The 27,865-nt window shown below is 43.1% G+C and overlaps 1 protein-coding gene across 10 annotated transcripts in view; it reads right to left on the bottom strand.

Moving 5' to 3' along the window:
* Positions 1 to 27,865, bottom strand: part of RASAL2 (RAS protein activator like 2) — a 178,690-nt gene that overhangs the window by 70,087 nt on the left and 80,738 nt on the right. For all 10 annotated transcript variants that reach the window (XM_035538107.2, XM_050712424.1, XM_050712425.1 and 7 more), the window contains exon 3: positions 22,447 to 22,570. In XM_035538107.2, coding sequence (XP_035394000.2) covers positions 22,447 to 22,570 — 124 coding nt within the window. The remainder of the gene's footprint in view (positions 1 to 22,446; positions 22,571 to 27,865) is intronic.

Genomic DNA, 27,865 nt, shown 5'->3' on the forward strand with positions numbered 1-27,865 from the left:
GATTTTAGTGCAGTCAGGGATCTGTAGCACTCGCTCTCAGCAGCTCTCATCCAGCTGAAGATGACAACCTCTTTGTGCCACAACATTGGTGCCATACCTCATTGTACCAGGGTGATAGCCCCCCTTATTTCCAGAGCAAACATCACTGTCCTTCCAAACCCAGCTGAGATCACAGACGTTAACCTAGTGGCTGTTCAGGAGGGAAGCGAAGCACAACATTTCCTAAATAATAACTGCTGGAGCAGCAAGGCAGTGAGGCCAGTGAGAGCCGTGCCTGCTGACAGCCTCTAAAGATAAATAGGGACAGGAAGGCTCAAAATGAAGGTGAACAACAAAACAAACCTTGAAGTTCTCTAGTATATAATAACACAGTCAAGAGCTCTCTTGTGTAAGTGACATTTTAAGTAATGTCAGGAAGCTATTTCCAGACTTAATTTTGACAAGAAGTTGGAGGCAAACAGGTCAGCAACCATTGAAATGAAAATTTAAAGTGTGAGGGCCTAGCCTTTATAAAGCTCTTCCATGCCCATTTAGCCTTCCAGCAAAATCATCTCCTCTTGGCTGGCTGCTCTTACCTCACCTGGTAGAAACTGAGCAGCAAGCCCCCACCACAAAGATGCAGCAAACAGCTAGGTACCTAAATCTAGCCAGGGGCCCTTCCCAGCCAGCAGCCACTTCAGGCAGGTCACTTGGACACAAAGGATGGCAGCTGCCAGCATGGAAGTTGGCTTGGACTTCCCCTGCAACATAAAGATCTGTTTGGCTGCCTGTATGAACCTAACAATGCTTCAGAATCTTTTCTGTGATAGCGAACTATGTTTTAAGGGATTTCCATTTCATTGTTTCACTGGTGTACAGAAACTATTTTGAGTACACGCAATAGCTTAGCATCACAGACATGCTTTTCAGGTTCAAGAAACAAAGCTGTCAGAAGTCTATGAAGCCACTTGCTAGGGAACTGAATTGTAACCTTCTTTTAAAACACCTCTTAAAGGGATGCTTGAGAACAGCAGGAAGACTGGAGTGAAGCCGTAAGTTGAAGACCAGCGCAGAGCGAGTGAGATACATACCTGCACCTGCATCACAGAGGGCGCCCAGCACTGTGGAAGAAAGGAAACTGGGCTCTGTCTAGAGGCCAAGGAGGTAGGTGTAGAAGGAACCACCATGCTGCTCACGCATAGCGAGACAAGGATGAAGACTTAAATGATCTTAAAATAAAAATTAATTCGAGTAATTGAAGACTAAGCAAATTACTGTGATTTTGGTTGTTGGGCATGTTAACCCTAAACAAGCCAGTTCCCAAAGTCAGAGCTAGCAACAGGACAGTTTTACGACATCAGGGCAAACCATCCCCTTCCTGTTCTCTGCTTTCCATGGAAAAACACTTTGCCTGTGTTACAGAACAGTGACCAACCAGAAGCAATCAACAGCTCCGACACAAGTATCCCTGCCGGGGAGACTGCTGCATTTTCAGAACTTCACTGACGAGGCAACCACAGTTTTTTGGGGCTTTCTTCCCCCCTTCCCTTTCTACACTAACTTAATTACCTTTTTGTACTCCATCCAACTTCAGGTATCTTCAGGATTGCCAAGGATTCGGCGAAGTTACGCTGCTAGCAGTATGGTACTTTGTAAGCGTCTATTAATGACTACTCTAAAAACATTAAGCTAATTTAATTCCAAATTAGGGCGAAGACATTATTTACAGAGTCATCCACTCCACAGTGCTTTTCCAAACTGTGAGCCATATGCCTTATGTAAACAGACATCTTGCATTCAAGCCTGAATACATCCAGCTATGTATTTAACAAGCTGTACGTAGACTACTTAATAGCTGATGCTGGTCTTCATGCGATGACCTTTTCCCCCAAGAATGTGTTTATGAAGAACACCACCTATACACTTTCCCTCCCAACACTGGGTGTTCAAAAGGAAGAACAGACTCAAAATGTTCTGGAAACATGGAGCTGTGTCTTGCGGGGGGGGGGGGGGGGGGGGGGGGGGGGGGGTGAGGTGGGTGGAAACACCACAAAGCAAACCGAAGCAAACCCCACCAAAACACGCACTTCTCCAGAACTGCTGGTAAGTGGATACTGTGAAAGCGACAGCTTGAAATGGATCAAGTCTCAAGCACTTTACAAAGGGATTTCTGAGCTAGCATTGTTGCTAGAAATGATATTTAGCACTTTAACACTAAGGCTATAAGAAAAATTAAGAAGAAAAGAACCTGACAGATGTCAAACCTTCAAAAACGGATGAACAACAAGAAAAAGATCAATATTCAGGGTGTGATTCCCCCCACCCACTGAGACCAGTCGCATCTCCTGCCTCACAAATCTGAAGATCCAGCCCAAGTACAAGAGATCTTCCATTTTTTAAAGCAGTATAAGAGAAAGGTAGTGATTTTTGAACTTTGATACTGGGAGGACTGAAATCCCTACTGTCTCTTGTGGTATCAGCATTACAGCACTTTTGCGAACAACAATTTCCAAGAACTCCTGTCTTCAAAGACAAGCACAGCTTAAACATGATCAAGATGAAAGTTAACAAGGATGAACACGATTTTTGTAGAACTACCGGAAGAAAAATGGTGTTTTGGAGAAAGCTAAAAACAATACACGCTGACAAAACAAACAAACAGAACACCAGCAACACAGCTTCCTTCCTCTCTTATGTCCCTCAGACTTGCATCTCTCAGGTTGTCTACGAAAAATGAACCTTTCCAGGCAATGAAGAGCCAGATGCAGCTCTGCTGGCTGTAATTTCAAGTCTGCCAAGTATTACGAAGAAGGAGGAGGAAATAAAAAAATATTGTGCTTAAACAGTTCAGGTACAGCACCACTGCTATTTTACAGATGATAAAGATTCTTCAGATTTTATCCAGTCTAAATCATTTTAAAGTAGCTGTATCAGAAAGACAGATAAGGAGAAGCATCTATAATATGACTGATTTATCAGAAAATATATTGAAATACCATGGAAAAAGTACCTTTCAAATAACTCCTAGTACTTGTAACGTAATTGACAGGACAGGTATGCTACACAGGGTTAGCAATCTGACAGGTTATTACTATCCTCACAGGCACCTACTTCGTCCTTTGCACTTCAGGAGGCTGACTTCCAATGAATTGTCAAAAGGAGAAAACAAAGAGGAGTTTTCTTGAGGAAAAGGACGCCTTGTATTAAGCTGTCCTCTGAGCTGCTGTATGGACAGCAAAGTACTTCCCCATGAACGCAGCAGTCAAGCATAGAAAATGAAAACAATTTTTCCTACTCACTGTGCAGGCCAAATACTTTGCACAACTTGCATCTTCAAAAGTGCTGAATTTTGCCCAAATTCAAAAAGAAAAGCAGATGAAAATGATTAAGACAGTTTTGTTGGACTACTACCTTAATTGATGCTGGTCTGTACATTACTTTCTGACCTACTGCTTATCCTTGGTCTTATCCTACTGCTTATACCTTCAAACACAGCAGGGAAGCAGCCGGGAGCCATTTTTCCTATTTATAATATAAATTGCTTGGACATCTACAACCACAGCAGAACAAATGAAAAAGCAACACAGTGAGGGTTGAGTCTGGGTGTATTTGTTACTGTTGGGATGTGTGTGCGTGTTACATGATGAGATATGATCAGACAGGTAGAGAACTAGAATTTTGAGAAAAATAAATGGTTTCATGTGAAAGAGAGCTAAATGTGTCTTACCAGTCTGCAAGAGACTGATGCCAGATGGTTTCAAAGTATTTTGAGAAGTAATTTAACACAATCAATATATGATACCCTACCTATCATACAACTTTTTTAACTTCTGCTCAGATCATGTAGGAATTGCCGCACCATCCCACCAGCGTACAGATTGCTTCCTTTCTTCCTGCTAGCTTTAGTACAAGGTAACATCAGTTTTATGTAGCACTCCCACAACAAGTCCAACTTGCTTGTTTTCAGAACAAACTAAATAGCAGCGGTTCTTGCAGAGCAGGGTTGAGGGTGCTGTGCCAATAGGGAACTTTACTCCACCCTGAGGTCACCACTTGCACCTTTTGTATGGTGAGAAACCACAGCTTTGCCAACAGCATCAGGTGGGAGGTGAACTCTGCTTGATTGGCACAGACAAATTCATAACAACCTGCGCCTCTAACACCAGGTCATGAGACAGAAAGCCAACAGCCAAAAGCTTTAAGCATCTAGCAGCCTGAAAGCATGCAGCTTGCACTTACCAAGTATGCAGCAGAGAAGCAGGAGCATTCTGAAGAATGAGGTTATGGCCAGCAATATGATTTCCTACCCTGCCTATGAATCATGTGGTCTCCCTCCCTCTTACTACTCGGTTCCACCTGTGTTTATAGGAATACTGTGTTAATCTGTATGCAAGCATCAAAATAAGGCAACTGCCAAAGCCTAAGGTCTTTCCAAACACTAAAGGTAAGTAGAAGAAAGGCAGTAAAGAGAGTTTGTTTGTATTTTCTTAATCTGCTTCCAAATTAGGGACCAAATTTAGCGGTGAAGGAAGGGAACACAGCAAGGTAAGAAACTCTAGTCTAGGTAACTTTTATGAGGACATACCAAGTCCTCCATCTTGTGGACAAAGGCTTAATTTCCAACTGACAATACCTTAAAAGATTCTTCTTGGACACTGGCAAGAGTTCCACTGGAGAATATATCCAGCATTTTAGACTGACCTCATGACTTACCAGGACATGGCTTTAAGAGAATTAATGCTGTAAAAGCTGGCATGGGAATCATGCTGTATTTTGTAGCATTTGGCATTTTTCCTGTAGCCATTATTCCTGGAATCAAGCAAACGCAGAGACAATTACAGCCTCTATTCCAGAAAAAGGACCTGGCCTTCCTGGTTAGAGTGTGACTGAGCTTGAAAACCTGACTGAAGCCTACTCTCAGAAGCATCAAAATGAACAGGAAAATGAGTACCAAAAAAAAACCACACAAAAACAAACAAACAAACAAACAAACAAAAAAAAACAACCACAACCAACCCACCCTTCATTCTCCTCTTTTCTAAGTCAGACTTGCAATTTTGAATGCTTGTGGCTGGTGATACTCAAAGGTTGCCCAGAGGCCTACTGCGAGCAAACACATCAGTGGAGCTGTCTCACTTCTCTGGCAGGCGCCCATGTCCCGCCATCACCCTGCTAAAGTCCCTGCTGAGCTAGCTGCAGGTGCAAGAGAAGAAAAATGCAATGTTGTGTATCATAACAATAGATCCACTGCGTAAGGAGCAGCACTGTTCAGCTATGTAAGGAAACTCTATGTACACTTGCCATAGCTACTTGTAGATGCCATCATCCGCTCAGATAATCAGCTATTATAGAAGTCCACAACCCAGTTTTTGCAGTTAGGTTTACCATGACAATTCCAGCACCATTTCCCATTAAATCCACAGAGTATATACATATATATATATATAGGAAGACTGCTGACCATTTAACATTTAGAGCCAATACTGCTGAAACTGTATGCGGTGACTGTAGTTGCATCATTTGCTTGCTGAGTTCTTGTGCAGATCTCCCTCTCTCTCCCTGACTAATAGCAGTCACACAAATATGCAGAAAATTAAGTGGAATGGGATCATTAGGTCTCCCTTCTGCCATTGGCCCAGTTTCAAAACCCACCATTATTAGCTCTTGTAAAAAACATTTGTGCTGTCTAATGCCAATTAGCCAACAAATCTAGATAAAAGGAAGTATTCCCTTTGTGGAGAATTAAAGCTTTGAAAAGGTACGTACCTCCACAGGCTAGAGAATGAATCCGTCTCTTGATGCCAACAAGCCATTTACAAATGCCGTCCATACGCTGTATGTTGCTACATCACATAATTCTCTGACTTTCGTGTTATATAGTTGATGTGACACTTTCTCCCAGCTATCAGAAAATAGCAATGAGCCAGTCAAGCCTCAGTATACCAGAACGCCCCTTCCTGTTGCTTATATACAAATGAAGCTGGTTTGTTCCCATGAGCTTTAAATAGCCATGACAGATCTTTCTGACAGAAGTCACTTCAAGTATTCATCAGAATTATGCAGGTTTCCCCTCCCTATAGATTTCTGGAGACAGAAAGAGCAAGAGCACCCACAGAGTATCAGATAAAGTGAGGCACAAGATGAAGAATTTGCACGAAGGTAAGCTGCTGCTCACGTCTGCCTTCCAGAAATCCCCAGTACTGCATTTTTGATTCTGCGTCGCATTAGCATGTAAATTGTATGAGAAAGCCCGCCCAGAAAGGTGGGAAATTCTAAAGGGTATGTCCTGGCAACCACCCCAAAATCATCTAAATGAAACTTGGAAGGGATCAGGACTGTGCTGCCACGAGTTCAACTAATCACTTTGCCGAAAGTTTGCTTGTTTTGGGAAGAAACATGTTTGCCCAGAAAAGGCTAAGGCAGAAGGTTTTCATTTTCTGATCATGTAATTCAAAAGCGGCTGCAGAACAACCTCATTGGTTCAGGCTAACAAAAACAGTCTCTCCAAGTTAGCAAATTAGCATTCTCCCTGGTCTACAGAAGAGGAGGAAAATGACTGAGAAAGACTTCATAATCAGTACCTATTAAAAGCTGTTTCTGAGGTAGAAAAAACTTAACTCAGTAGTTTCCATTCCTGGTTTCCTTAGGTAACACTCACTGCTTGTGTAGCCACTGAAAAATGTCTTAACTATCTCAAAAGGCACAAAATTTAAATGCTCTCCAGCTTGCTATTACTTAACGTCTGAAGACAAAAGCTGCTAGAAAAGTACATTCCATTACTAACGCAACGTGCTTTATACTGAAAACAAATCCTCTTGTTTTTATGAGCAACCTGTAGTATTCCCTGAACTGCTTTGATTTACCATCGCTTGCTGGAGGACAGGAAACAAGGTTGGCAATATCACATGCTGAAAACATCACACAATGCCAGCCACAAGTAAACACTGAAAAATATTCCCACAGTGTGCCCTTGAAGAATGATGCCTGGCCTAACCCAGAAATTCAATATCATATAAAAACGTACACGTACTGACTTACGTTAGGCAAGAGAAGGCTTTCACCGGGAGGGAGAGAAAGTAAACCTAATGATCTAAGTAGCAATAAACTACATGCTAAACTTGGAAAGCCATTACAAAAGCTTCTCTCTCGTCTTTGCATCTCGATGAGGTTTGAATACAAACAAATCTGAATTCTGTACTAGCGAGCAGAAAAGTACCAATAATTCACTTTTCCAATGATCAAATTAAATACGTGTAAATAGGTCTTTAAAAAACACTGTGCATAAACCTGAACTAATGAAGAAAAAGGTGTACATACATGTGCAGCAAGGAAAAGCTCAAAAAAAAAAAAAAAAGCCTTTAAGTTTCTAGTTACTTTAAGCCTAGTCACTTTAAATTTCCAGCAAAACACCTAGGTGCCTCCTACCCAATCCCGCCTCCCCGGAGTACTGCAGCAATACCGTCCCCTATTTGCATGGACAATGTCATGAGGGATCTCACCTGTGAACTGCATTCTGCGGTAATCCCAATGCCTCTACCATGGTCCTGCCACCACGCCAACCAGAAAGTCAGCGCGGCCTCTGCATACTCCTCTCTGCGCTCTGTTTTCCCCGCCGCAGACAGTTTGGAATGCAGAAAAGCCAGAGCTGAAGCCCGTCAAGCGCAAGCCTCTCTATTCAGCTCCTTGGCTCCAGTTGAACAATAGCTGCCCTTGGGTTGCTCGCCTCCCTTTCCAGCGTATGGGATGCACGCCGCTCTCCTTGCAAACAGCGACATAATCTACCCGGGACGGGCAGACACTTCATTTTTCCTGTCCCAAGGGAGGGTGGGGGAGCTGAGCGCCAGCGCAAGCACTCAGGGTGGGGTGGAAGGGGGGTGTGTGGGCAGGAGGAGACTCCTGTTAAGCAAAAACACGCCCGATGCTGAGAAAAGTCAGGGATGTTGAGCAGCTGACTCAAAGTCTAAAAGCAGCAGCAGGGAAACTTAAGAGGCTGATATCACTGCGTAAACTGTCCGGACTACAAGAAGCCAGTCAGGACGAAAACATGGTTTTGTCAGCTGAACAAGGAACTGTGTCTCTGAATGTGCCTGGCAAAATTCCACTTTATTTGCAGATGTAACCCCCCCCTTTATACAGCTTAGGAAATATACAGTACTAAAAAATACCCTGCAGATTCACTTAAAAGAAAACAATGATTTTTTTTCTCTTTGTATCCTGAGTTGCCTTTTTGTTGTTGATGGTGTTGGGTTTTTTTTGTTTGTTTTTTAAATTCATAATGTGATCTCTGGCTTTGAAAATGAAATGGTTAAGTCTGATACTGAAAGCCTTTTTCCTGAGCTCTTGTTTATTTTAGAAGTGCCAAGAGCTGAACTTCTAGGTGTAACATTGCTTTGAATGAAAAGGCAAAAGCTGCACTTCAAGACACAGAAGCAGAAACCTGCACATTTTGGCTACTGCTGCCGTCATAATGTCTCATACATTATAATGCCCCTGCTGCAAATAGCGTGTCAAGTTGGATCAGTTTAAAAGTCCACGGCTTGATTCCCAACAGATCCCACCTGCCAGTCAGGGACCGGAGCAGACAAGCACACACACAAGAGGAATGCAAAGTTGTTGAGCCTGTTGCTAAACAGGCTAGCATTGCTCCTAAGAGAGCTAAGAGGCTGCACGCTTGCTCCTACCTTCTGCACTTTTAGGTGTGCTGGAGGCAGGGGGAAGAGCGATTTGAACTGTTTTGCTCCAACTTTGCCACTTGTTTACAACATGGTATTTTCCTCCGGTTCAGTCTTTTTCTTCCTCTAATGCAACCCACCTCAGTACTCGAGATGAACTTCTGTACTTCTCTTAGGAAACAACCTCCCACACCCTTACAGCCTTTCCCCTGGAAGAAACAGCAGCTTTGGTCACCCTAACCCCTGCCAAAGCTCACATGAGATATCTGTGTGAAGAGCACAGCACAGGCCTTGGGAAAGAAACTTGTTGAATGTGTGCTTAAACAATACTGACTGCAAAATAAATAATACAAAGTTGTAATTGCTCCCTCGCCCTCTAAAGCTAATCACTTAACTACACCCAGGGATCTTGCACAAAGTGCTGGAACAGAACAGCAGCTCAAAATCAGGAGAGAAGAAAAGAAAGGAAAAAAAAGAACAACGCCAAACCCCCAAAACCTGTCACTGACAGCAGTATAACAAAATAAACAGTCCCTCTAAAGACAAATTAGTTTGACCTGCTGCTTAGAAACGTCCAATTACCGGAAACGGTAGGGCAAAACGGTCTCATGATCTCAGCTGATCAAGATTCTGCAAAAAAGCAGTAACCGCTTGTGAACGATTGCCATCTCTTCTCCCTCGCCAGCCCCAATCCGCAAAACAAAGAAATACTACAGTAATTATATAGAACATTTCATTCCAGAGCAATTTACCAACTACATTCACTGCACCACAGAAAAGCATCTCTCTTGAGGGTGGAGCAACATCAGACAATTCATGTATACCACACAGCATGATAGAAGAGATGGAAAAATTAAGGACTGGTATGCTGAAGTTAGCCTGTACGTCTCTTCAAAGAGTTCTAACGCTTTTATGGGTAAACATCTCTTTTCTTTTTTTTTTTAAATAATAATAAACTCTTTTTTTTAAAGAAGTTTCCCTGATTACATTTCCACTTTTTGTTTCCACGTTTTGCTTTTTCATTTCACATCATTCAGGAATTCCCTGTTTTTAAATCAGGTTCAAACACAAGGGTTGAATTTTGGATCCAGCTCCAAAATAAGGCCATAATCTGCCTGCTGGCAAATAGTTTATAAATAAGCCACTTTTAGTGACTTGGGTAGGTCCAGGCTTTGTATTTATTTCTCCTCAACCTTAACACATCTTGTAGCAGCCTCAAAGAAAGATTTCTGAAATGCTGAAGGAGCTACCCAACTCAAGTAAATACATCTTCTGAAGACATAGAAGAGACAGCAAATTAGGAAGATGATTAGAAAAAAAACCTAAGGTGCACAAGTACTTTGAAGTATTCCAGAAATCTACACAGTTTCAGATATTTGAAATACAATTTGTGAAGCCTAGGAATAAAAGTTACTTCCAGAAGACTGCAACACCGGTTAAAGATTATCAGAAAAGACAGCAGTAACATTACCCATGCATCGCCATGTGACTTTTGCTCAAATCACCAAATCTTCTGACAAGAGTAGCGTTCTACTTCTCACAAAAAAAAAGCCCTGTTGAATCGGAAGAAGGGAGGTTGCCACCCAATATCTGAAGAAAAACAGCAATTCAAGCAATTAACTAGTTCCTGGCCAGCTTGCTGCTGCTATTCAAACCTTGTGGAAAGGCAGTGAGGGAACCACACACATTTAAAACTTCTGTCTCCAGAGGCTGCAGCTGAAGAAATGCATTAACAATGACTGAGCAGAAGCACTAGAGCAGAAGAGATAAAAGAAAATAACTGAAAATCGGACTTCTTTTTTTTAATTAACTTTTAAATGTAAATCAATTTCTTTTAATATAAATCATTTGCAATTAAATGCAAGATGTTGCCTTACGGTCTATCTCCCTGTGATCTATCTGAACTACTTAAATTAGAAACATGTATGGGAACACTCAGCAGAAGATTTTTTTAAAATACTGTGTAACATGGGGAGAGATAGGTCAAGTTATCTAAAAAAAACAGTTGTCTGCACTTAGCAAAGTTTCCAATACTTAATCAGTATTTGCACAAAGAACCGAAATTAATTTAAAAATTGAGAAACTTCATTAAGTTTTCTAACATGTTAGAGCCCTGGTAATCTGAATAAATGTGCATTATTGTAATAGGTGCTGATTATAGTTTCTTCATCATCAAAAAGTAGTGAATTCAGCTCACATGATCATCACTGGGCCCACCTCTCGAATGCATTACCTTCAAAAAGCCTGAGAGAGATGCAGCGTAACGTGGCAATGGCACTTCAGTGCAGATCCCCTTCCTCCCACAAACATCCCAAATGGCAGCAGCAGGGGGAAAAGCCGCGTTTTCCCCACATGCCTACATGTTCAGAAATAGCACACGGAGCCCTGGCTCCCTCCCATGCGCACACATTGGGCAGCGGTTGTGAGGCACAGGCAGTGGGGCCGAGGCCCTGTGAGGAGAGGCCGGGGCTGCCCTGCACTGGTCCCAGCTGGTTCCAACCAGTTCCATCCGGTCATGGCTGCTTCTGGATGGTCCTGGCCAGTCATGGCTGGTTCCAGTCTGCTCACTGCAGCTGGTTCCGATAGTCCCTCTGAAGAGAGGGGCTGGGTGGGCTGCCGGCCATGTTCAACCCACCACAGCCTGCTTTACCAATGACAGGAATAAAACACTGCTTCCAAAACTCGCAGCCTCTAAAATGCAACAAAAAACATTCCTGCAATCCTTCCCATCTGCTCACTCCTGGGCAGAACTGTTAACACCTCACCATGGTCAAAGGAGACCGAAGCACTAACCCAATGGTGACCATGACAGAGCAGCCACCTTATGCTTCCTTAGGGTTTTCCCAGCCTTTAGACCAGCAATCCTCACTGTTTAGCCCACGTAAAGTCCTCCCCAGCATCTCCTACAGCCAAGGGGTAATAAAGGTGGCTGGAAAAGCAAAGCACTCATTATTTGCATGGCGCTGATACCTTGGGGTCAGCAAGGTTGGTGACTGCTGCTGGAGACTTTCCTGCTACTGTCTTAGCCAAAGCATACCACATAAGAGTGGGGAAAGTCTGTCTGTGAGGAAAAACCTAAATGACTTGAATTTTTAATGGTCTCACCGGTCAGACCTGCACCAAAACTACATGCAACTCTCTGGAAAAAAGAGGTTGCTTGTCAAGCAAACGTTTGTAGTTGAAATGGAAAAAAAAATCACTGGATAATACACAAGATAAAGCAGTCTCAACTGTGCATCAGGAATTATTAGCTTGTAGCCAAAAGCACTTTACTGGACACTGAGCTGAATCTTAATGGGCACTAATCACCACTAGAACTTACAGTCCTCTCCATCTCCAGGGCTTCTCTGGGGAATCGGGAATTTGCTTGCGACACAGAGGTGCCTGCTAGAAGAGTTTATGATGAACTCCAGTGGAGTTCAATAGCCCACTTTTCCTCTGTGGCTTTATTATTTTTCTTTTAAGTAAATTATCTCTCTGCTGTGCTGCTGAAACATCTTTGGTTTAAAGAGAAAATCATAGTTATAATTCTTTCCTCCCCTTGTGCTATGAAAGGGCAATCAGTTACAACAGGGTTAGCAGGTTAGCAAAATATCCAGCATACACCTGAATAAGTCTAATTTAATACATAAGCCACCTCATATATTATGCACTTTTTTATTTGTGCAGCTATAAAAGTAGTTTGCCCACAGGAGGTATGTCACTGCCCCAGTGAAGTGTAAACATCACAAGATGGCACAGGAAACACCATAAAATTTGCTTCTTTTATTTATTTTTTAAAAACTCTACTTGCCTACTTCCCAGAGGCATTGTGCAGATTAATTAGCTCATCTTCATAGACCATTTTGCAGATGTAAAGTGCTATGTAAGTAAGTACTATTGCTGCCTGATGGAAAAGAAATCTCATGAGGTCTTGCATGGAAAAACCCAATATATAACTGACAATGGATTTCTTGCCCCATTGTAGCTTTCTTCGCAAGCTCTGCCGTCTTCACCCAGAACTAATTATACGAAAGAAAATCCCCCCAAACTTTGCATTCTGGGGCAGCAATAACAAAACTTCAGCGCTGTTTCTGCAGACATACAAACACATCTCAATACCTTCAGGGACACTTCAGCATGGGCAGCTCAGATGTGTAGATGGAGACGTGCCAAAGGCCACAACAGTAACACATAATGCCAAAATAAAAATACATGGATTCACAGTTTCCAGTGCTCTAAAGAGAAGATACAGGACAGTTCACTTATTATTACGGTACATTACCAACCAACACCGCCTGTCCATATTTGTTTGCTACGAGCAACTCCAATGTAGAGTTATGTGGAGACAGTACATTGGGAAGAGAGGGAGGTATGGGAAGAGAAAAGACAGGTTCAGGCCTCCCAGAAACAACACATGAAATAAAAGCAGGGGAAATAGAAACAGAAGTAGCAGTTCCATTTTCCAAGCTCCATTAATATAAAAATGTGATGGTTTTACTAGTATGACTAGTGCACTTACTAAAATCGATCTCTTTCTTTAAGTTCCCTGGAAGAATGACTTGAGTGGTCCTCCATAATAACTCCACATTTTCCCCATCTTTTGTACAGGCTTGTGCATCACATATTTTGCGTTCTGCTTGCTTCAAAATTTGGACTATAAAAAGATTACAGACATGTGAATGCTACAGAAATGGATGAACTTCTAACACAATGGATGCATTAGCTAGAGAAAGATAGGGAACTTAAGGCTGTGCCTAGGACAGAAAAATGTGCAACCCTAATGAAATAGTTGTCACAAGCAAGGCATGAGTGTGCTGTAACTACCAGCCTGAACTGCAATGCGTGAAGACATACCAGAAGTAGTTCAAGTAACAGCAGCTGTAAGAATGTGAGAGCACAGCACTCAGCAGTGGCAGAAGTGGGCTTCACTGTGTGAAGTCGAATTGATTCTCCTGGAGGGCAGATGATAGACAGAACCAACACCAAAGAGGGTGGTAAAGCAGGGATATAAGAGTGTACACACCCCCTGTTCTGTGGGCAGAACTTAGTATATTTAATTTCATACAAACTTAAAGCTAGATGCATATAATCCGAGTTCATAAATATTTGCATTGACAAGTATCGCCATCAGTGCATGCTAAAGCAGTAAACTGATCAGCAACTAGTACTGTAACTAGAAGTCCGAACCAGATTTAATTACGCTAACTTTTTTTTTTTAAATTACTTTAACAGTTCAAACTAACTGTAGAGAAGACTTCAGATAAGGAAATTCAGGTTGTAGGAAGATAGGTTAATTTTCCATTAAGTTTTAAGTTGGTTGTTACTGAAGGAAAAAGGAATGTATACATGGTTGGGTGAAACTTAATTACTTTTTGCCACAAGATCAAACAACTATAAAAGAGAACCTACAAAATTTAACAATGCACAGTAAGTTCATGCATGATTTAAGGTAGATTTCTCTACGGAATTTCATAAATATTTTTCTTACAAAAGCTAAGGAAAATGATAGCTTCCTTTATAACGAACTGAGGTTTGATTAGAACACACTCAACAAACCTGCCAAATGGTCCAAGAGCTACCATTTCGTAGCAATTAATACATTGCACAACATGCTGTATTTATAAAGTGCTCTTTGTGCTCACACAACAAAACTTTAAAATCTTCTAAAGCAATTTCTTGTGTGTGCTGGAAGTAGCGGGCAGGAACATAAGAGATTTCCAAGAAAAAAAACCTTAATGGATTGTGTGTCAATATTAGAGAGTTAAGATTATTTGTTCATACCCCTATTAATTTCTGCTCTAAAAAGGTTTAAGAATTGAACAGATAAAACTTGCTTCATGACAAAACTTGGCTTTCAGCACAGATGATCTGTGTCCAAGGGAATAAAGTTTCAGCAGCACTCAGAACAAAACAAAATCCTCTGGCTTCGCTTGGGTTTGACAAGAAGAAAAAGACAGCAGCTTGGCAATTTTCTGTATACAAATAACTCCAATTGCCCAGAGGGAATGTCACTGAGATCTAGGCATCCTGTTTGTTATATCTAGCCTCCCTGGAGTTGGTTTTAATTTCAAGCAGAGTTGTCTAAATTCTTCATCCTTCCGAGGTAGGCAAATTGCACTGTACATAGTCCAAATTTCAGGTTACTTCAGGGCTTTTCCCAAAGTTTCCTAACCTCTTTTTGTGGATGTTGAAGACAGCAGGCCACTTTCCACATAGTGTGTGCTTCCTCGTGTAGCTCACTGGTTGTTTAACGATGCCCGAAAGCAGCTGTATTTTACAGGAGGTTTTTAAAAATGCAACTTGCAGTTTGCATGTATTTGAATTTTGGGATAGAACATGGTGGGTATACAATGCCTTCTAAAGAGAGTTAAAATTTTAGAATTTCCATTGATATAAGCATAGATCAGTTCCTGCTAAACATACCCAGTAGTGACAGCACTAACAGAGTGATCCAATACATCAGAAAGTAAACCAGGCAAAGGATTAAGGCTTTAGCAAATCCTTGCTTGTGCTATTCCGTGAAGTGAGGGCTGCAGATCTCTGCTCACAAAAGGCTCACACAGGAGTTGTAGCAACGCTGTTGGGCTAGGACTGAGGTGCCATGCAACAGCAGGGCTGTGCAGCTAAATGTGCACAGTACCCGCCTGTGGCATAGGGAAACACAGGCAGCTCTTCGGCCACCAGGGAGCCGCGTCAAACCATGCAAGTGCAGAATGGTGCTCACTGCACTGCTCTCAGCCACCTTTCAGCTGTTAGGAACCTTTCAAGGTAGATTTTTGATACAAAAGACTTAAAGTGCAAAAAAAGAAAAAGAAGCAACGCGGGGTGCTAATTTAAATGAAAAAGCAGACAGTGATCAATCTGATCCTTTAGACTCCTGGATCTGTATACAGGAAGATGTGGATCTCTCTCATATGTGTGTGTATATACAAACATACTCATGTAAGCCCAAATCAGGCAAATCTAAAGAGTTGCAAACAAGTTAGTGCAGCTGAATCTATCTTCCTGCCAGGGATAGTGCTGCGGGTGTGCATACAACATGCACATCCTTCCCCTCAACTTGAGAGCTAAACCCAAAGCCCCTATTCTGCATCCCAGCCATACAAGACAGTTGGCAGGAGATGGTTATTTTGCACATAGCAACACAGTGAAAAAGCAGACAGTGCTATTGGGGAAATTCTTTCATCAAGACAACACAAATCTGTAAGCCTGAGATACTGGAAGCTAGTAAACTGCATTTCTTCAACCTCACTTTCTAACAGATATGCTTTACAGGCAGAGTTGGGTTAGGGAAGGTGAAAGGAAAGCCCTCTTTCCAGCACACAGTTTTGCTAGAAGTCAGAGTAAATCTGTTATTTCAAAACCCCACATACTTCTTAAGTAAATCTTTACTGAACATGTGGGAATTGGTGCATTGCAGATTTTTTTCATTGACCACGTCACAAACAATCTCTGTTCTTCCAAAACAGACCGTCTCCCCCCTTTCCCTCCCAAGCAGTAACACTTTTCAAGTCTTTATCCCACACCTCAGCACACTAGGACTGCACTTATGCAATGTTCACAGAGTAAGTCTATTTATTCTTTCATCACAAAGTATTTGTTCCAGCTGGAATATACAGAAAGCAAGGCTCAGCTTTGACTGCTTTAGTTGCAAAGAACCTTGTGTCTTAGAAGCAGCAGTTACTGAAATAACCCTGGAAATCTTTTCAGCTAACGTCTGTTCTCTCCTGCCAAGTTTTTACCTGAAGGAAGAGCACGGATTGTGTATTTCCTTGGTGCAATGATCCCCACGTAGGAGGACTCAGCAGTTGCTTGCAGAACTATTTATTGTAAAGAGGTGCATGCCAGGCAGCAAGGAAACTAGAAGACACTTAACTGATCTTCTGTCGCTCGCTCCATTTCCAAGTCTCTGGACATAACCTTTTAAAACAGCACTGAGGTGGATTTCCGCACATCTTACAGGTCACCTGATAGCTATGCAGCATGGATCTGGCACCCAAACAGATTGGTGCTTCATTTTCATCACTTCTGCCCTTTTTTGCCTGATCAGAGCTTTCTCTAAATTCAGTGGAATTTTTACTGAAAAAATAAGCTTGAGCAAGTGGAAAGGGGGTGATTATTGAGAAAAATCTATCAACTGCGCAACTAAACCAGAGGATCAAGAAGTGTAATTTTTGAAGCTCAAAATTTCATCTTCACTAAATTTCAGAATTGTACATGTAGCAGTGACAGTACAATAGGGAGGTTGTGACCAATATAATTTCCTTATATGTGTAAATATTTCTGTATATTTTTATATGCATAAAATATTTCTATACATATAAGACATCTCTGAGACATCAGGAGAGTCAGGATGCCTAGTTTCCTAGATACTTGCACTGACCTCCCAACTGAAGTATCCATTGAAACACATTGAAAGCAGTCCAGTCTCCTTCCCTATATTTTTAAGGAATGCTGGACCACCTCCAGGTTCTCAACATCCTTCTTCTACCGGTGGGCCTGAAACTGGACCCACTATTCCTGGCACACCAGCTGTGTCGAGTACAGGAGATCACACAACTGATCTGTTGCCATGTTATTGGTTGTAAAAGCAATTTCTCCAGAGACACTCAGAGAATAGCAACTCACGAGGGCATGGGTGGTTCATCCCAAGGATGAAGAGCAGATGATGACAGTAGGTTGCAAAGGATGGGGAGAAAAGCTGCAGAGCAGCTGAGTGACAGCTATTAACACTCCACAGGCAAGGCTGAGGCATTGAAGGCCTGTTGGTTCCCTGATGAAGAGATGATGACTCCAGCCCAAAAGTGTGGAAGATGAGCCACGGAGCTATGCAAGGACAAGCAGACCCTGGATATACAGAGCTGACTGAACAGAAGCTCCTAGAAGGTATAAGGCTTGCTAACCCAGACTGTCCTCAGTCTTGGTGACTATTCTCTTGCCTACCAGCAAAGAAACTGGAATGCATTCCCAGGGAAAAAAAAAAAAAAAGAAAAAAAACTTTAAATGTGCAGTTCTAGAGACCTGTCAGCAACAAAGCTAGTTGAAGGAGTCCCTGCCTCCTCTCCTCTCCTCTCCCCTTTGGCTGCATGTCTCTACTGCAGAACCATTCCCCCAGTTGTGCTGGCACAGCTGTCCACAAGGCAGTGCAGTGAAGTGGCTTGAAGAATAACTGCAGAAATAAATGATTGCACAGTGCAAGGAGAAAAACGTACTCACTGGCATGGTGAAAGGGAGGTGGAAAAAGCCTAAATCAGTGTTACTGCCAAGGGAAGTTTCCGTCAGTCCAGTGCTCTATGCCAGAGCTCCTAACCTACACTCCAAATTAATATTGTTTACAGCAATTATATCAATCAAGGCAAGAACCAGCACACTAGCATTCATTCTGCATTGAGGGTACAAACGATATTTTCCAATTTTTTAGACCAAGTGACTGGACAGAAAACAAAATTTCTCAATGCTAGTGACTCAAGGTGAGGTCAGAACAAAGATTTGCCTTTGACCTGCTTTCAGCTAGCGCTTGCAATCTTTTCTCAAGAGCCCTCGTGTTCAAGCAGTCAGAGATGTGACTGAGAAAACACAGGGTTAACTTGTTGCAACAAGTGGAAGTCTTCGTTTTCTTCTCAGATGACTTCGTCTCCAAATATAAAAAGAAAATCCATTTGCATCAACATTAGTCCTCTGAATCATTAGCCCTTTGCAATCCATTTGCATAAACATTAGCATCAGAGAATCTCAAAAAACTCTCCCTGATGACACATTTTCCTAATAATTTAAAAACAATTAAAAAAAAATCAATTTCCCCACTTTCAATCTCTCCTAATATTTTCACATATGCAGGCAAAAAATCTCTTACTAATGCCACAAAGATGCACCCAGATGCCAGAATCAAAACTTTCCCTATGTATTCTCCTTAACAACTCTCATTTAGTGTGAGCAGGTGGTGAGAAGGAAGCAGAGTAAGAGAGAAGAGGATTATTTTAGGAAAGGAAGCAATAACTGTGTTACTAGCCTGTCAAATACTATGAATGGTGGAAATCTGAATCATGCTTTTACTGTATGAATGGTTAATTCCAATATGCTATTATCAACAATGATCCTCTACAAAGGATGCAATCTCCCTAACAAAAACACATACACCTGTTAAAAAAGAGGAGGTTCTACACCAGAAATGTTGGCAAGCACAACGGAAGGACTCGCTTTAGTTAGGTACTGGTCTCTAAGGCCCATATCACACCTCCACGCTTCATTTAAAAATTAGTCCATTGAAAGTAATGCTTGAAAGAAGAAAGGGGCTGTCAAACTGGAGTTAGGGATAAATTACAGCTACATTTTTAGCTTCTCTGAAAGGAAGCACTTTTGACAATAAGTGCTGGCAAGACAAAACCCTAGCAAGTAAATGAGGTATTTAAGAACGTACCTACTCACTCTTGGTAAGTATTACTACAGTGATGGAGATTATGTACCAAGGAAATTTCATGGCATACATTTAACAGAGAACTGGATTACACAACGGTATGTACAATGTCCCTTCCAGACAGGAATTAAGAATTTCGGCATTAGAAGCAGCCTCTCTACTGCCCGCAAGCAGAGGGCAAGCTCCTAAGCTGGTAGATGGATAGTGTCCTCTGGAGTATTTTAAATTTATTTTTTTTTAGATGATCTTAGTAGTTTTCCCTATTTAAACAAGTTGCTTTCTATCTTGTGCTTTATCTGTTTGTCCACCCCTCCGGCTCTCATGGAGGGGTGACTACAGTGGTTTCTGCCTGCACAGAAGGGATGGCTCAGCTGCTTGTCTAGCAGCTGCTGACCCATCACAAATTACAGCTTACTGTACTGAAGTATGTGGAAATTGGTGCCTATCTTAGTACACAGGACTGTAAACCATGGTGGTTCAGCAGCTGCCACACAAACAGCTGAGCCAACCCTGCAGCAAGGGTAGAAATGAAAGAGATGGCAAGAATGACTGCAACAGCCCTTGAGTAAAGCACACTTGACTTAATGTTGACCTCTGGTGAGTTACACGTCTCTTGCTTCAACTTCTCCGCTGTAACATGGGTAGTTTCTCTCCCACACACCTCCTAGGAATGGTGCTACAAGGATATGTGCCCAGTGCTATAAAACATGCCACAATTATTTGCAGAATGGGTACTACTGTTAATTAAGCAGAGCCCCAGAAGAACATGCGCTGTTCTAATTGCTCCATTAAAAAAAAGATTGATCTGATATGATACTCTTGAGGTTTTACAAAAGATGTAACTAGTGCTAGAGATGAAAAGGAATTCCATCACCTGATTTTTATTTTTAAAGCACAAGAGGTATGGCAACCTTACTTGGAAAAAAGCCTCAACAAATCATCATAAAATGCACTGTCTGCCATTGCCATGTCATGCACATGCTTCCCAAGGACAAACTAGATATTCTTATCAGCTCTGCGTGGCAATTTATCTACTAGATATTTCATCAGCCTCTGCTGTGCAGAGCTCTCTTGTTTTTCAGCTTTGGTGTCCATTCCAAAGTTATTTCAGTCTTGTTGTTATCTGTACTGCTGGTGATAGGTCCTGGCTGCTACCATCCACTTCTTTCTCTTCATAAAGATGCTCAGTAGTCGCCTGCACTGTTTTGTCCTCTGGTTCAACATTTTGACACAAAACTACTCCCACTGCTCTATCAACTCACCTTCTTCCACTAACAGGGATTCTGTAATCATGATAGGAGACATTTCTAACCAGGAGGTGAAAACAAGGGAACCTTACCAAGGGTGCTGCAATCAGGTTACACACAGCCAGCCCTCCCACTTACTCTCATCCGTCCTCACAGCACAGGCATTGCTCCATTTCTCTGCAGCTCATGCCTTTCTTCCTCCCCACCCACTGCGTGCCCCCTTCCTTTAGCTACAGACTTCGTTGATGTCTGTATTTGCTCCCGTTGCAGATCTCACACGGAGGAGACTGTGTGGATATGGGTTTCCCTTGCACTTTTAGTAGATCCCTGTCAGGCATACATCAAGTAGCACACCACACCGATCTAAAATTGTAGCAAAGTACACAGCAATGCACATACCCAAAGAGCACAGTCATCTATTCCCTGTGGCAATTTAAGAAAAATGAAGAAGGTTACAAGGTCACATTTTAAAATCTAACACTTGGGTTTCCAGCTATTCAGATGCTCACTGAAGTCTATAAATTCTTCCCTACGTTTTTTTGCACATGGTATAGGAAAGGAAGGCACTTGAATCCCCTGGATTGTAAAGGTCTTTCTAGCTTGCAAAGTTGCAAATAACATCCATTGCTGAGCGCAGACTGGCTGCAGTGCGATTCCCCGCTCATCTCACTAGCCTTGCGCCTGAGAGTAGGTGTTTTCCCTTCAACACAGTGTAAATGTGTTTCATGCTGGTTTTATTTCCAAAAAAAGAATGACTATTTGTTCATATGGCAAAACAAGATGATCGTTTAGAGCTGCATTTGAAATGCCACAAACAAATACAGTAAAAGCTATGTTTACATCTTTAATCCTCAAGTATTTTGCAATTTTCCTCCCTAAATCACTGACCTGCCTCCTTTCTTCTCAGACTCCTAATCCATGAGTCAAACAAAAACAAAAAACACAACCCTATCCGCCTCCCCGAATAGGGAAGAGTTAAGTAGTGATATGGGCAAGTATAAACAAGTAAGTGCTACCCCCTTGCATCTGTTAATTAACTATCTAGAAAAGTGGGATTTTCTATGTTTAGCCTCACAGGACTTTCTCTTTAAATGACTTGTGTGCAATATACTTACAGAATAACATTATTTGGCATAAAATGCAGATGAGCCTGTGAAATGAAAAATACCTTACCTGCTCTTCACCTCTGATAACAATGTTATCACGGCTGTTTTACTGTTCAGAGGTGCATAATTGTTTTTTTTGTCATAGCTCCCTCTCTCCCAAGATTAATATTCTACAGCTGAACTAAAGAAGAATTGCTCCTAGACTCTATCAGTAGCTCACAGCCTATGCCTAGGCAAGTTTCCTGCATGAGGTGGGAATGGAAAGAACTCCCTTGTGCATGGCTGCTGCCTCCCCTCACTCCTCCTTGCTTCTGCCAAGAGCTGGAACAATGCGCTTTACGCAGCCACAGGTAGGGTGGAAAAAAGAGGGGAGAAAAACCCTGGAGAATGGGGTCAAAACTAGACTTGGGAAACCACTGCAAGAGAGCTTTTGTCTGTCATTTTAATACCTGCCCTTTCTTTTTTGCTTTCCTTAGATTTCAACGCGTATAATTATAGCCAGCAGCAGCAGGCAGTTGATGGTTCTTTTAGGAACTGTGCCTTGAACAGGCATGAGGTATGTTAGAGAAAAACCTGTTATCTAGTACTTGTTACTAAAATATGAAGCAAAGGAAATTCCAGAGACACTCAAAAGTGAGGTAAACCATAACAACATAAGAGTTCTAAAACAAACTGTGGAACCACCTTAAAACTACCAGTAAATGTTGCGTTCCTATTGACCTGCATTCAGCAGCTCTCAGCCATACACCTCGAGGCTGTCCAGTAGTCCCTCACTCACAGTCACAAACCTCCACGCATGCCACAGCAGCCCAGCTCCTCTGACACCCCATAACAATCTCAGTGACGTTTGGACAAATCCTGCTGCCTAAGTCCCTTTGAAGGCAGGCATTTACAAGCGCCGCCACGACCTCCGCTGACACCTGGCTGCAGCGCGACAGACCTCAGCAGGCTCCTTTGCAAGGTCGCTGCCTGGGAAGCGGCGCTGTGCGATAAAGCGTGCGGCTAGAAATTAAAATCAATCTGCTGCGGTTGAGGTTTCCACTTACCCAGTTTGGCGGCCCCATCTGGTGGGTACTCGGGGAATTGGCCCTCGGAGGGCACGCTCACTGTCCGGCGCAGGCAGCGCCCTTTGGTAGCATCCTGCGGCTCCTGCACCCCATCCATAGGCACCTGCGTGAAAAGGATGCCGACAGCTGTTAACGTGCCATCTTGTCGAGAAGTTAACTTTCTGCTGATCTGGTAATAATGTTCAGGCTCAGCTCGGCGTGGCCGGCCTTACCAGGAAATCCCTGAAAAGAGGTGGGTTTATGGGCGAGCACCAGAGCTTTGAGCAGTGCTGGTGCACAGCCCGCACAGGACTGCACACAGGTGTGCAGCACACTGCAATGCACAGGTATCAAGTAACAACAAACCAACCTATATTAATAACAGGGCAGTGCTGCTTTGCAAAATCTGTTTCCCCATGCCGGACCCATTGCTACCCTGTCTTGCCCACTAAAACACAGGGAAATTCAAGCCGAGGCTGCTGGCTGCATGTGAAACTCAGGTTACAAAAGCAATTTTTCCAATCTCTGCACAGACATACTCACCGATCAGCTGCAGCATGCCAGAGGAGAACAGGCATTCAGCTGGTGATATTGGCCACATCAAGAAAGGGAGTAGCTTCTATTCAAATTAAGTCAAAGTCTTCCTAAACACGGGACCTCAGAAGGGTCTACAAAAGGCTTGGGGTCCCAGCTGCAGAGAGCTCTCTCAGCACCAAATTCTCTTCAAAAATAGTGAATGTCTAAAAATCTTGTTTCTCATCTGAAACGTTGGCAGCACTTGACCCCTCAAGGTTTGCTCCCCCCTTCCCCTCTGCCTTTAAACACCTGCCTGGATGATGACATCTTTCTAGAGAGGTGCTTATGCTGCAAAAACAGAGATAAATTGAGCTACCTATCGCTACAGCTGCAGGGCATTCAGACAACAACCAACTGCTCTAAAAGAGCCCAAGCAATACAGCCTCCTTGTTCAACAGAAAACAAGAGATGAGCCTGACCTACTCCTAACCTAAACAGGAAAATGTAAAACGGTATTTGAGGGGTAAGGAAGAGAACCCAACTGCTTTGCAAATTTATACGCACAGCTTTGTGCATCCTGATTTTGTTTACGCGATCAAGCCGAGCAGCGGTCACTTTGCATACAGGAACACAGACAAAAACTTCAGCAAGCTGCCTGCTCGCTACAGCACGAGCCACACATGCCACTGGAAAACGTTTATCCTTTGCTTTACCCTTCAGAAGAACATACAGATTGTTCTGAACAGGTCCAGAAGACAACAAAGATTATTCAAGTTGGTGAAAGAGAGGACAACAAAGACAGAGACTACACAGAAGAAGTGTGTTTCCAGAAGGGAGCAGAACAAGCTCTTGGCCCATGGTGACCATTCTTGCCTCTGCTGGGTCACTGGCAAGGAACACGTGGGGCCAGCGCTCTGCAGGGCACTTCTGTGTGCCTCAGGACACCCAAGAGGGTGTCCCCAAGAGGGACCAGGGCTGGGACGTGCTGGCTGACAGCAAGTCCAGCTGGTGCTTCCACAACGTGGCACCAGGAGAGGACACTGAGTGGGGAACCGGGAACTTCCTGAGCCTGCCAGTTACCCTCAGTCAGCCATGCCCTGCTTCCTGCTGGCCTGCCTGCTCACCGTGGTTATGCCTGTGGCTATGGAGGTCTCTGCATGCTCACAAATTACTGTTAGCCCCGTGCTGGTGAATTACTGGACCTGCTGTTGTTCTGATCTGGCTAACTGTATGACCAAATGACTGCACTTCTCCTAACAACACGGCTAATCATGCTCCTGATCCGTATTTGTCACAGCGCTGTTATTTAGAGATGACCTGTCTAACCCTAAAGCTGTCTGCCTGAGGTCTTACCACCTCCCGCAATAGCCCGTACCCTGATGGGGCTGCCCCGTAAGCCCAGACATCGCCTGCAGGAAGAAGCCCAGGGGGTGAGGGAGAGATGCAGCAGCCAGGGGCCGGAGGCAGGCACAACCCCTCGGTCCCAGCACGCTTTTAGTGAGGACATTGGCTCTAACGCTACAACCGTGATGCATGTCATGCTGCAATTGTTTTCAGACAGCTCTGGAAAAACACAACTTGCAGTCTGAGGAATAGAAGCCCCTGTCGTATTTCCTGTGCTGCTTATCCTTTCATATCTCCAAGCATCTCTGAAAACAGAGTATTAATAGCAAACAAAAAGATATTATTCATTTGTACAGAAGGTTGCAAAAGATGTATATGATACTGTACTATTTTAGAAACAGGCTGCACTACACTGGCTCTCACAAACTACTTCTGGCATTTCCTGAGTTTCAAGCACTTAGCATTCTCATAAGGTCATTTTTAATGCTATTTGTTACTATGCCAGTCTATTTGTCTCCTTCCAACAGTGCTCATTTTTTAAAACAAGTTTCCCAAATCCCTGGTGGTTACTCTGTGAAAGCTACTTTCTTCACCGGTAGATTTTTACAGCAGGTCCTTTGCTGAATGATAGCTGGGCGAAGCCCATTAGGAAGTTAAGCAGAGACTAATTTTGTTAGTTTATGCTACGCTCATTCAATCAAGATCACATTAGATTTTCAGTTTTCATCTGGAGACGCCACTTAGTCTTATTCCCTTCTACACGCTCTTCTGCTGACTGCCTGGTCTGCCTCTCCCGATTTCCTCCAGAGCGCTTTTTGGGGGGATGCTGCAAGCTGTTATCTCTGGAACGACTCTGAGCAGGCACTTCGGTACCTTTGGGACCTTTCTGACACAGGACAGAAACACTCTTTTAATCCAAAGACATGAAAAAGCTGCTAGTACCATGCTGCTACGGTGTGTATAGGGATGGTGACAACAGCCAGGACACTACGAAGGCAGCTTTTTGCTGCTGGGGCGAGGAGGAGGATGGTGGCTGGGGCTGCGCTGTCCTTTGTGCCCTTGGGAAAAGCAAACAGGCAGCCGGTGTCAAAAACAAACCTACTTCTGCATACCAGAGATAGGATTTATCTTCAAAGAGGACCTAGCCATTAGCAGGAAGAGTGTGTGAGGGCTCCGGTCCTCACTCTGAGTCACGCTGCCTTTTGTACTTACCATTTGCCCAGACCGGGAAAATGTGGTTGGGCTGCACCCTAAAGAAGGTTCATTGGTGTAGCAACATTCACCTGGTGCGACACAGCAAAAGATTGCATTTGTTGGTGTGTTCACAAGGGCTTGAGAAACACCTACTACTGTTTATTTGATTGAAGAATTGTGTAAGCTGCACAAGGAGGAACAACACTTTCGTGCTGCACAGCTCCATCTATGCCTGCACATGTACAAACATCCCACGATTCCATGGATGAGATTAAAGCAGCAAAGGAGCCACAAAACTTAAGTCTGACTTAACACTGCAGTGTTATTTAAAATAACACACCTCCAAAACCATAGTCTCAGCCTGCACTGACCATAAAAACACATAATTCCAAGCCTGCCTTGCTGCTGTTCGTTGCTCAGTGCAAGACCAGCCAGCTCTGAAAAATGCAGCTTCACAAACGTGCAAAGCGAGCTTGGCCAGCAGCGCTGCACCTCTATGGACTGGGTGCGTTTCTAAGCATGTAAATAAACCACTCTGGGGTAGGTCAAAGGGATTCAAAGATCGGGTGGCACTCAAAGGCAAGTGCACAACCAGACGCTGTGCAAACAGCGATACATCAGCATCTGCCCGCCCTCCTCCAGCCCCTGCCTCCCCAACAAGCATCTCAGCCATGGATCAGAGGACAACAAAGTGTTGCAAAGACAGGACTGAACTGCAATTTAGGCTTCCACCTATTTTCTTTGTACAGCTTTGTTACCTTTGGTTTTTGTTGTTTCGCCTGCCAAGACTTCACCAACCTGGGCGTTGCCCAGCCCTGAGCTGACTTGTTGGCAATTCGGACAATCTTCACAATTTTGATCAGTGGCCACATTTCTTGGGTTCTTTGGATTTTCAAATTTTAATGAGGGCAGGTTCACAGCTTGGATTCTCACCTCTTGAACAGCATCACAGCTGACCTGCCACTGAACGTGCTTTTTAAGTATAAACGCTCTATTTGGGATCTCTAGCTTGATGATGAAGAGATTTCAGAAGAAACTGAGTAACAGCTCCACAGGCATTTAATGCCACTTAAAGGTAGCGTAAACTGGTCTCTTTAAAAAAAAAAAGTAGGCAGAAAAGAGTTTCTTCACCGCAGATAGATTTTTTCAGACTAGAAAGACTGATTCAAGACTTAAAAAAAAAAAAAAAAAACACTTGAGAACTTGCAGCCTCTTCTGAAATGATAATCAATAATTTGGGAATCGCATCAACAAACAGATAATGAAAAGCTCTTCACTTCAATTCTTACCTTCCTTGGGGACTTTGGAAAACAAACAATTAAACTCATTTGGGAATTGAAGCAAATCTTTTCTTATGACTGAGTTCAGCTTTGACAAACTTGCACTAACACACCAACCAGACGTGCTGTAAATGCCAATGTGACGAGTTTTGCGGATGGCATGGGGCACTTCTGAAAACCTCCCCTGGGGCACCACTCACCGCTGTCTGCTCTTGCTACAACTCTCTCTCGGGAGCATCGCTGTCACTCCACGACCGGTGTGAGTTGCAGGAGATGGACGAGTGCAGAAAACCCACTGGAGATGTCCCGCTGCTGGCGTCTGCCACCAGCACCAGTAAGGAGCCGACCTTGTCATGGCGAATGGTGAATGCAGATCTTTGCTCTGCTTTGCCCTTGATTAAAAATGCCTCCCGATCCAATAGAAAAATGAGGGAAGTGTGGGAAGGAAAATAAGAGTCTAACACAGCGAAAAGTGATTTTCATCTCCGTTTGCAGCTGAACACAAAATTAAAAGATTCTGCAGGACAGCAGCCAAGTTACAGACAATGACTAACTAAAACGCAGCCCCAAACCAGATGCAGCCATTTGTCACATCCCTCGTGAAAGTGCTGTGCAATGGATTATCTATTTGAAACCACTGATCAGAGCCACTGACTCATTCCCTTTTCCTGTTTAAATGCTGCTGTTTTTTGCATCCACCTTTTCCTGTGTCCTCTTTAAAAGTATGTCCTCACAGCTCTTCCCTATGGTACAGGTTTCAGCAACGATGAAAACATCAACACCTGCCTGACAGTGAGAAATTGTCTTTCTCATAGGAAGAAAAAAAAAAAAGAAAGAAAAAAAGCTGATTTGTAAGTGAATCAGCCCAGACCTGTTCTCCTAGTCTTAGAAGGTGTTGCTAGATATTGCCACACCACGAGATGTTCTAGTAATTGCACTGCTTCTGTCACTCGAGACTCCTTACTTGCTAAGTCGTCCCTCCTGTCCCTACAGGGGTTTGTTTTCTTTCTACTTACTTTTTGGGCCTCGATCTCTTCCCTTCATTAATAGTCTTCATTCTCCAGTCTCACCCACTTTCATTGTAT

Source organism: Cygnus atratus, chromosome 8, assembly GCF_013377495.2.
Source record: "Cygnus atratus isolate AKBS03 ecotype Queensland, Australia chromosome 8, CAtr_DNAZoo_HiC_assembly, whole genome shotgun sequence".
NCBI lineage: Eukaryota > Metazoa > Chordata > Aves > Anseriformes > Anatidae > Cygnus > Cygnus atratus.